The sequence below is a fragment of the Ursus arctos genome, unplaced genomic scaffold (assembly GCF_023065955.2).
Source record: "Ursus arctos isolate Adak ecotype North America unplaced genomic scaffold, UrsArc2.0 scaffold_32, whole genome shotgun sequence".
Classification (NCBI taxonomy): Eukaryota; Metazoa; Chordata; class Mammalia; order Carnivora; family Ursidae; genus Ursus; species Ursus arctos.
In genome coordinates, this window is record NW_026623008.1 from 3988623 (window position 1) to 3998814 (window position 10192).

At 63.4% G+C, this 10192-nt stretch overlaps 1 protein-coding gene across 1 annotated transcript in view; it reads right to left on the bottom strand.

The window, feature by feature from the left end:
• CHD5 (chromodomain helicase DNA binding protein 5) overlaps positions 1 to 8190 on the bottom strand; it is a 56543-nt gene extending 48353 nt beyond the window's left edge. Inside the window, exon 1 of the mRNA XM_048222049.2 lies at positions 8075 to 8190. Coding sequence (XP_048078006.1) covers positions 8075 to 8153 — 79 coding nt within the window. The 5' untranslated portion in view covers positions 8154 to 8190. The remainder of the gene's footprint in view (positions 1 to 8074) is intronic.
• Positions 8191 to 10192: the final 2002 nt, after the last annotated feature.

Genomic DNA, 10192 nt, shown 5'->3' on the forward strand with positions numbered 1-10192 from the left:
AGGGGGTGGGGGGTGTTGGGCAGGGGAAGAAAGGGAGAGTGGGGAGGGTCCTCTTGGGGGCAAACAGCAGCAAGAAACAAACCCCCCAGAGTAGAGATGCATCCAGAAGGAAGCCACCAAACCTCCCAAGTCCACAAACGGGGCCCACCAGAGACCAGGGCTCCACGCCAGCCAGGGGGCCGGAGCACCCACAGCCAGGCTGTCCTACCCCATCCCCCTGTGCCCAGGGGAGCAAAGACAAGAGCCAACTGGGGATCCCCCCACACACAGGGATTGAGGGGACACACAACAGGGAATTTCAGCCTGAGGGGTCTGCCACCCCGTGACCCTGAGGAGGGCACCCAGGAGACTTTCATAGGGAAAGGTGGCAAGGTGACCCTGCTGAATCGAGTTAAAAGAAACACAGCCTCCCACCCACCCGGCCCAGGAAGCCCACCACCACACATCAGGGTTGTTGGCCGCGTGAGCCGGACAACAGCACAGTGCAGATGTGTCCGCCCCCCGCAGGTGCTCAGACACCCAGGACACCCCGACATCCGGCCTCCCATCCTCCACACAGGTCCCCCTCATGCCCTGCCTGGGACCCCTGTCCCCTGGAGTCCCCAGGGTCACATGGCTCGCATCGCCACACCCTGGGTGCAGCTAGAGGGCGCTGGCGACTCCTGTGGCCAAGTGGCTGTCCTGCCATCCCAGGGCCCTGCAGGGCTGGTTCCCACCCAGGGGGCAGGTGCCGCTGCACCACTGTGCGGGGGGGCCCCCCCTCTGTCCCGAGGCCCCCCTCCAGGGAGGGGTGTGGTACAGCCCCCAGGAGTCCATGGGGGTAGGCAGCAGGGCATGCCCAAGGCCCAGGCCCCTCCCCAACCTGCTGGGCAAACACAGGTGTGGAGAGACTCCCGGCCGGACCAGGAGCCGCTGCAGAGAAGGAGGCCCGCTCAGTGGTCCTGGCTGGCACGGGGGGCACTGCTGCCAGGCCTTGGCCCGGGCTATGGCACGCAGGGCCAAGCAGGGGGTGGTCAGCCCAAAGCTGAGTTTAATGTGAGCCAGGTCTTGAGCGGAGCCAGGCTGAGCTGACCCTGTCCCGTCCTGTCCCTCTTCGCCCTGGCACAGGAGGGGCAGGGATTTCTCAGACCAGCTGAAAACATGCACGGGGATCCCCAGAGTCATCCTGGAGCGGCAGGGTCTGGAGGTCGTGACGGAGCTGTCCATCCACACCCCCACCCCTGCCTCCACCTCCCCCAGAGCCACAGGGAGACTGCCTGGGCAGAGCCACCCCGCCACCCTGGCAATGCCCAGCGCTGGTTATATAAGAGGCTCGGGCTGATGCAATCGGGAGGGCCCCCTCCCTCCTGCCACTTCCCCAAGTCCCCTGTTCCCTCAGTGGGGCAGTCCCCCAGACTGGGAAGGCCAGCTGAGCACACAGTCGCTGACGGACCAACTGGCCAACAGAACACACAAGGGGACGAACAGGTGGCTGTGTGAGGTCATCTGCCTGGAGCGGAGGGCAGGGGGTCAGGGGATGCCCCACACTCTAGCCCTAATCCACGCCCAGAATGAGCCTCAGAGGGTAAGGCCCCAGGCCCTCTGCCCATGGACAGAGCTCCTCCTCCACTCCCAGAAGACTTCATGGCCCAGGGCCATCTGCCTGATTAAATCCCTCCTCCAGGAAGGTTCCAGAGCTGGCACAGTAGGATAGGGACCCCACCCTGCCCACTCCCCATCTGTCCCTGCACCGATTCTGGTAGCCCTGAGGACACCCCAGGGCTGAGCTCTGTGACACTCCCTCCCAGCATCTCATGACCCCCCGCACCCCGTCTTCGCCGTGGCCCCATCGCCCCCTCCTGCCTGCCTGCTGCAACAGCCTCTGAGCTTTCTAGAACCAGACCTGGGGAGTCACAACCAAGGCACCCTGCCCAGGGCCTCTCAGCGGCTTCCCGAGCCCCCAGCCCTGTGCCCCCTCCTCAGGGCACGGTCGGTGGTAAGGTGGGATCCCACTCACCCTGGGGTGAGGGTCCCAGGAAAGAGCAGCCCCATGACTCCCTGCCCCATCAGCTCCCAGCCCCTCCTGGCCACCCCCACAGCCCCCTGGCCCACCCGGCAGTGCTCTCCCGCACAAGCCCTGCCCCTCCAGGGCCCAAGGCTCCATCGATCCAACTTGGGCTATAATTAGGACCCATTAGCCTTGTTATCTCTGCTACATCCTGACCGTCCAGGTCGGAGCAGGGGGGGAGGGGGCAGGGAAGCTGCTTCAGAGACAGAGACAGGCAGAGGGACAGAGGGGTGGAGACAGAGGGGCAAAGAGAGAGACCTCTGCTGCTTCTTCCTGAGCTCACCCACAGCCCTCTCCCCAGCTCCGCCCTGGGGGACCCCCAGGCTGGCCCAACCCTGAGCGAGCTGGGTGGGCCCTTCTCGGGGTAGCACGTTGTAACGGCGCCAGTACGGACGCACGGCCAGCACGGCGCCTGGAGCAGGTAGCAGGTGTTAATTTGTACTAATTCATCGACTCCACACGGGAGCCCTGAGAGATGGTACCACCACCCCCATTTGCAGAGAAGGAAACAGGCTCAGAGGGCTCCTGATTTACCCATTCACGGCCGACAGGTGGCAGAGCCAGGGTGGAGCCCGGACAGGTGGTCCTCACCCCTGCCCCTCTCCAGGCTCCTGAGCTCCCCCAGAATTCAGACTTCCCCCACATTTACCTAGCAGGCACTTAACCAGCATGGCCTGCGTGCCGAGCTCAGGCCTCACCCTGGGACGCCAAGGTGACTCAGGCCGGCCCTTGGTCTGGAAAGTCCCACAGGGCCCCTCAGAGGGCGAGGGTTAGTCTACCACACGCTCGGCCCCGGAGCAGGTTATGCCCTGCCCAGCCTCTGCCCCCTCCTCTGGGCAAGAACGCAGCCCCCCAGGGAGCTTGGCAGACGCAGGTGATCAGAGCAAAAGGAAAGCATATGATTGTGGAGGGAGAAGTTAGGTCCTCTGATCTGAGGGTGGTTGAAGGATTTGGGGGCCCAAGCCAGGTGCAGGGACAAGAGCTCCAGTGCCAGGGTCCAGAAAGGCAGGCCAGTCTGCCAGCAGTGGGGACCCAGCTCAACACCCGCCATCTTCTCCGGGGCCTGGGGAGGAGGCTCCTTCCGTTCTGCCCTTCCAGCCCACCACCAAGCAGGGGGCAAGATCACCTGGTGGCCAGGAAGAGGGAGGGACAGGGGAGTGCAGACCTCAAACCAACGCCCCTTCCTGGAGGGTTACCCCCAATCCCTTCCCAGCTGAGCCCATTTCTTCTTCATCCTTAAATGGGCCTATCAGTGCCTTCTCGTGGGGTGACGGAGAAGTAAAAGCCGTGAGACGCAGAGTAAGTGGTCGGCAATGGCAGGTAGAGCCCAGGCCCCCAGGGGGGTGACAGAGGGTGGGGGTCTCCAGTTTGTGCACTGCTGAGCCAGGGGTTCCCAAGGCCTCTCTAGGGCTAGCGGAGGGGGGGGGCACCAAGATGAAGGTTTCCATGAGTCTTTGGAACACCCCTATACCACAGGCCCTCTGCTGATAATGGGGGGTCAGTACTCCCGCCCAAGAGAGGATTAGTAATTTATTTATGACATTTAACAAAACCCAGACATCACCTCATTGGCGTCTCATCAAAGAAAGCATCAGTTCTGAGCACTCTGGGCAGGCAGGTAGGGGCGGGGAGTGGGGCGAGAGGTGAGGCTTATACCCTAAGGGACTAGGGCCAGGGAGAGAGTGAGGATGAAGAGGACAGGGACCCAGGGCAAGCAGGGACAGGCCCCCATGCAGACCCAGAGCACAGGCAGGGAGGAGGAAAGAGAAGCAAGGAGGGAGGGGAGGGGGAGACACAGCTGAGGGTCAGGAAGAGACAAAGGCAAAAGTGGGAAACGAGGGACAGCCAAAGAGAGAGAGAAGCACTTGGGGAAGACAGACTTGGAAAGAGACAGAGGGAGGGACAGACATGGGGGCAGAGTGAGAAAAAGAGACAGGGAGAGAGAAATAAGGACAGAGCGAAAGAGAAGGCAGAAAGCCTCAAAAATTTTACCTGCAAAAGCCCCAGAAAGTTAGAGACCACATACTGTGTTCTGTACCTGGTTTGGAGAAGATACTTGACACATCGATGCTGGGGGGGTGGATGGGCGGAACGTTGGATGGACGGATGGACGGACGGATGGGGGATGGAGAGAGGGTAGGATGGCTGGTTGGTGAGGGGTGGGTGTATGGTTGGCTGGTTGGTTTTATGGTTGGACGAAGAGATGTTTGGTGTGAGGCTAGATAATGGGTGGCTGGATTCATAGGAGGCTTGGTGACTGAATGAATTGATGAAATGGTAGATCAGTCTGGAATGAAGTGAATATTCCACAGGCCAAGGCACTGGGCAGTGCATGCTGGTCACTTTGCCTTCCTCTTCCCAATATTAAATACAGGCTCCGCGGGACCCCCAAAACCCACATTTCCCCACAGGGGTGGGGTTAGCTAAGAAGGCAAGAACCTTGGGAATCATGGCTATCACTCCCTCCCGGCCCCGGGCCTGCAGGAAACCTAAAATGCTCCTGTGATGGGGGCCAGTCCTGGGGGCCTGGGGTGGGGGGGACACGGGCCAGTCAGGTGATTCTGGGGCCAGAGTGGTCACACTGCCTGGCCAGGAGAGAGGCTGGGCTCACCAGCTCGGGGAAACCCACCCCTCTGGCTGTGATTGGCGGGGGTCAGCCAGGCTGGGAACTTAAATGAAAAGGCTGGGGGCACTGAGCCCCTCCTTCTCTCCCTCCGGCCCCACCCTGGGGGTCACACTCCCACGCCCCCCAGCTTACTAGATGAGGGTGGAAGTCTCAGAAGCATTTCCTTGGAAGGGCAGGTCCGCCGCCCCCCTGGACGGTGCTGATGACAGTAGTCCCAGTTTATTGGGCACCTGTTCTGTTCTGGGCACTGTGACCTAAATGTTCCACGTGCACTGTCTCACCAGTCCTCACAATAACCCTCTGTGAGGTAGCCAGTGCTATATCCCCACTCCACAAGTGGGGACACTGAGGCAGAGGGGCTGGGGAGCGTGCCCGGGCTCAGTCAGCTCTCAAGCGGCAGAGCCCAGAGCCCTCACTTTGACCAGCCCTGCCGCCCCCAGCGCTCCGGAGGGATTTGGCAGCTGCCAGGCCCCGAGCCGGGGAGGCAGACACCCACCCTGCCTCCCCCTCCAAGCAGGCTCGCCCACCGGCCTCGGTGCCAGAGCGCCGGCCGCACTGAGCCCCGTGTGGGAAAGAACACTGCTGAGGGGGAGGGGAGGATGGGGCACAATGGAAAGAAAGATTTGACAAGACGAGTCCAACTGCTGCAGATTTAAAAACGAGTGCGAGGGCTCCCAACACGCTAGCTCCTCCGGCCACAAACTGTGCTCCTTCGGAACCAGCTGGCCCCAGGTCCGGGTGGGTGACAGCCATGAGCTCAGGCGGAGGGGCACAGAGCAGCTGTGATGGAGGGCTAGGGGGCCAGCTGGCCAGCACCCGGGGAGAGACACGAGGCCTGGGCTGAAGCTGTCACCGTGTCCGGAGGCCGGGGGTGAGCTAGGGACCCCCAGCCTTCAAACACAGAGACCACAACCACCTCCTGAGCACCCACGGTGCCGGGTGCCAGGCACAGCAGGTGATCAAATCAGTCACACTTGAGGGGGGCGCCCAGAGACACAGAAGTAAGCTGGCCCTGATATTCCAGTGAGTAGGAAGTGCTGCCAAGAAAATAAAGCATTAAATGGCCCTGGGGGGTGGAGCCACACTTGGGGCAAGAGTTCAGGGAGGGCCTCCCCACAGAGACAGGTGGACTGGGACGTAGATGACAGCAAGGAGGCAGCCATGAGCAGAGAAAAGAGTGGGTCAGACAGATGTCACAGCCAGTGCTCAAGGGCAGGACGGAGTTTGGAGTTCGGGGGTTCCAGAAGCATCAAGGAGGCCAGTGTGGTTGCAGTTCAGAAACAAGGGGGGGGGGGAGATGAAGGTGGAATAGAAGAGGAGTTCATCGATCCAGCCAAGCAGTGGGAGCTTCGCCTGATTTGTGTTTATAAAGGTGACCCTGGCTGCTGAGGGGAGGGTGGTCAGCAAGGTCTACTTAGGAGGCTATGAAGTGGACCAGGAGCGGAGGACAGAGCCTTGGGCCATGGACACGGAGAGGAAACTGGGAGCTCGGGAAGGCTCGGGACATCTAGCCTTGCAGAAGGATGAGGCCACAATCCCCGGGCCAGAGGGACTGGAGACCGACCTCTTCTCTGCAGGGCTTTGGGGTTGCTCCCAGAGGGCCTGGGGACCTCACCCCTCTTCCCCACCTTGCCCTGGAGCAATGGGCATAAGCAGGGAGAATAGGTAGTGAGCAGGTGACTTTGACAGAGACCCAACCCCTCTGGCCCAAATAGAGTGAGACAGGTGCCCATCAACCCTCCCCACACTCTGAGCCCCGACACAGCCAGGAAGAGCCGGAGTATGTGGGGAAAGTGGACAGGGGACCCCATCAGGGGTTCAGTGAAGACCCAGAAATAAGCCTGTTAATGCATGTTCAGCTGTCCACTGCCCCATCAGTGCCACAAAGGGGCCACGCCCCAAGCACCACCGGGAATTACTGAGGAAGCCAGAGAACAGCTTAGGGAGGAGGCAGCCTCCTGGGTAGAAAACAGCCATGGGTTTCAGTGCCTCTACTGGGCCTCTGTGTTCCCTCCCAGGAAATGGACCTAATTCCTTGCACCCAGGGATATAACAGTCAACTATTGTCCAAACAACCCCTTCCATAGGGACCACCTCACCCACCCACCCCAACTGGAGCAGGCTCTTTGCAAACTTGGCCAAACTGTCTGAAAGGAGGAGTGAGGCCAGGCTCTGGAAGGGGTCCTAGTCACAGTGTTAAAGCAACCAAACAAGTGGGGAGGGGGGAGGAGCCCCCCAAGTGGGCAGGGTCACCTGGTGGGAATCCCATCTTCAGGAAGATACAGAGCAGCCAGGGGAGCTGCTGCCTGTGGGGTCCTCCCCCTCTCACCCCCTGCACACAGGAGTTGGGGTGCCAATTTGCAGAATGTCCCATCCGCCCTCCCTCCAAGGCACTCTTGGGGCCAGACAGCACACTCTTGGCCTCGGGAGCCCCCGGACCTCCCAGAAGTCTCTCAGGAGCCGGAAGGGGCCATAGACTTGGTGCCGGGAAGCTGAGAGGAGTCTCCCAGAAGGGAGGGAGGGAGGCAGGCTGGTTGACAGGGTGAGGCCCTGCCCTGCTGTGCCAGGAGGAGAACCGTCCCAAACAAATGGTGAGCAGTTAACTAAAGAATGATCCTGCAAGGTTAGCCCTGACGCGCAAGCCCTGTTTATGTGAATTCTGAGAGCGACGGCAAGGGCTGGGGCGGCGGCCCTGGGCGTCAGGCCCGTGGCCAAAGCTGGATGGGCTGGGAGCGCCACTACCCGGGCGATCTCGCACCGGAGGCGTCGGCGGCCGCGGCAAAGTGTTTGGGAGCGGCGGTCCCAGCACCCCGCGGCCGGGAAGGGGAGCGGGAGTCCGAGCCCGCGCGCCCCGGCCCGGAGCCCTCGCGGGCCCGAAGGGAAACCGCCCCAGCCAGGGCGCTCGCGGGGTCCCACAGCACGGCCAGTCCTCGAACCGCTCCGGGCCCCACCCAGCGCGCCCTGGGGCCGAGACCGGCTGGGGCCGGGTCCCGCCTGCCCCCGCGAGGCCAGGGGCGCGCGGCGCGGGTCCACAGCGCGGGGTGCGCGGCGCCGGGAGCCGAGCGCGATTCCCGCCCCCTTCAAGGGCACGCGGGGCTGAGCCGGCGGCGCCGCGCCCCCTCCCCTCCCGGGGCGCCCGGCGCAGCCCCCTGCGCTTCTCCGCCGGCGCCTGACCCGCGCCGCGGCCCGGGGGCCCCGACCGCACCCCGCCCTTGGCCGCCCGCGCGCCGCGCCCCGGCGCTTGCCCGGCCCCGCGCCCTTGGCCGCGCGGCGCCAGCAGGGCGGGAGCACAGACCCGCGGCCCCGGCGCCCCTCCTGCGCGCCGCCGGTCCGGCCCCGGGCCCCACCGGGCCCCGAGCCCCCAGCCGCCCGGCCCCGGGCGCAGCCGGCGCCCCGCTCACCTGACATCTCGTCCTCGTTCTCCATCTCGTCCGCGAACAGCCGCGGCAGCTCCTCCTCGGTGCCCAGCGGGCCCCGCATGCCCGGCGCGGGGGGGAGGGGAGGTGGGCGCCCCCCCTCCCGCCGGGCGCGGTGCCAGCCTTAACCCGTGCGCGGCCGGACGGGCGCGCGCGGCGGGCGAGGCGGCCTCGGCGAGAAGATGGCGGCCGCCTGCCCCCCCACCCCCCCAAACCTCCACCCCCCCGTCTCGACCCCCTTCCTCTCGGCCGCCTTCGCCCCGCTCCCCGCAAAGCCCGGGCCGCTCCGCCCACCGCGCCCCGCAGCCCGAGTCCCGCAGCCGGCCGAGGGTGGCGGCGGCAGCGCCGGCGGCACGGCGGCACGGCGGGGGGGGCGGCACACATGCCCGGATTGTGACGTCCAGTCTGTTGCTGTGGCAACCCCATCCCATCGTTCCGGCAGCGCGACTAGTTAACAGCGGAGAACAAGTTGGGGAGACTAGTCCTGAGCCCCGGGTGCAGGGGGGCGCACCCGGCGCTCCGGCAGGGGGAGCCGTCGAGGCACCCGCGCGCCCAGGGACCCGACGGCCGAGCGGGCAGCGGGGACTCAGGCGAGCCGGGCCTAGTGGGAGGCGGGGAACGCGCCCCCGCGCACCCCTGGCAGGACCCGTTGCCGCCGCCGCCGCCGCCGCCCGGGAAGGCGCCCTGCCCCGGGGTCCCCACGGGCGCAGGGGCGGGGTCCCGTGGCCGGCGAGCAGCGACCTCCCGCACTCTGCTCATGGCACGGAGAACCTCGCGGTCCTGCACCCGACTCGGCCCTTTAGAAAGAAGATTAGAAGAAAAATGTGTTCTGCACTTGGAGAAGGGTAGCTCTGGAGACTGGGTCTGATTCCTCCAGAATAATGCGCGCAGGCTGGCTCCTCCCTCACCCCATGGCACCACGCTCCCACTGCCCACGTGCCCTCTTCCAAAACGCCCCACCAGGCGGGGTCCGGTTTAAACACATCCAGAGCCCCTGGGGGTGATGCGGATCTGCGTTCTCTGTGCCCAAAACTCCCGCTCAGAAGCGACACCTGTCGCAGAGCGGTAAGGAGCATCCGCCAACACCCAGCCCTCGGTTGTTAAAGGTGAAGATGGAGGCCAAAGCCCTTAGGAGAAAGGCTGGAATTTTAAACGAGGGCAGCCGGCCAGTCTGTGCTGCAGGAGGTCTTTAAGCTACTCTGAGAAGACCAGTTTCAGTGGCCCTTAGGATGGTCAGCTCTCTAACCCAAGAAGAGCCAATAAAGGGAGGGTACCCTTACCTCACTGCCTTGGGCCAGACATGTTTGGGGGAACACACTGGAGACCCATGTGGCTGCCTGGGACCCACAGGATCTGCCTGACTTAGGAAGCAAGAAAGGGGGTCCTGGGGTATCCTCTCTGGCACCAACCTCTCTGGGCTTCGCTGAACATTTGCCCCATCCTGGCAGGCATTCACCAGTAACCCCTAGCACCCTGACATCAGCAAGAGGGCTCTCCCTTTCCCGGAGGCTTTGGGGAACCAGGAGAGTTGTGACTGCCTGGTTGAGGGCACCCTCAACAAGCAAGACCTCTTGGCGAGGTGGCCACGATCCAAGCCATGATGAATCCAAGCCATGACCAGAAGGCCACAAATGGCCTAGGGCAGTTGGAAAGATATGAAGCAAATGTTTCCTCCCCCTTCCCATCCAAATGAATTGCCAGCAAGCCCTGCACAAAAGCTGGTCTTCATTCATTCCTGGGCACAGGCAGATCTGTCCAGCCTCCTGGATCAAAGTGCAGGGTGCCGGGCTCCCCTTCATCTCCCGGATCACTTTTAAACCACACTAGAGAGAGAGGTTGGAAGCATCCCAGGGCAGGCGGCCTGCAAGGGTGAAGGGAAAGGCAGCAGGGAGGTGGGCTAAGCAAGCAAAGGGCTTCTCCGGTCTAAGGCTGTATTTCACATCACTGAGCATCTAGCCAAGGGTTGACCGAATCACCATGCTTTAGCAGGCCTGCGCCGTCCCTGTCAAGGCTGCCTTGCTCTGTTCAGACCTCCTGTCTTTCTGAATGTTAACCACGCAGGAAACCCCCCTGAGCACCACCAAACCTTCCACCCCTCACAGC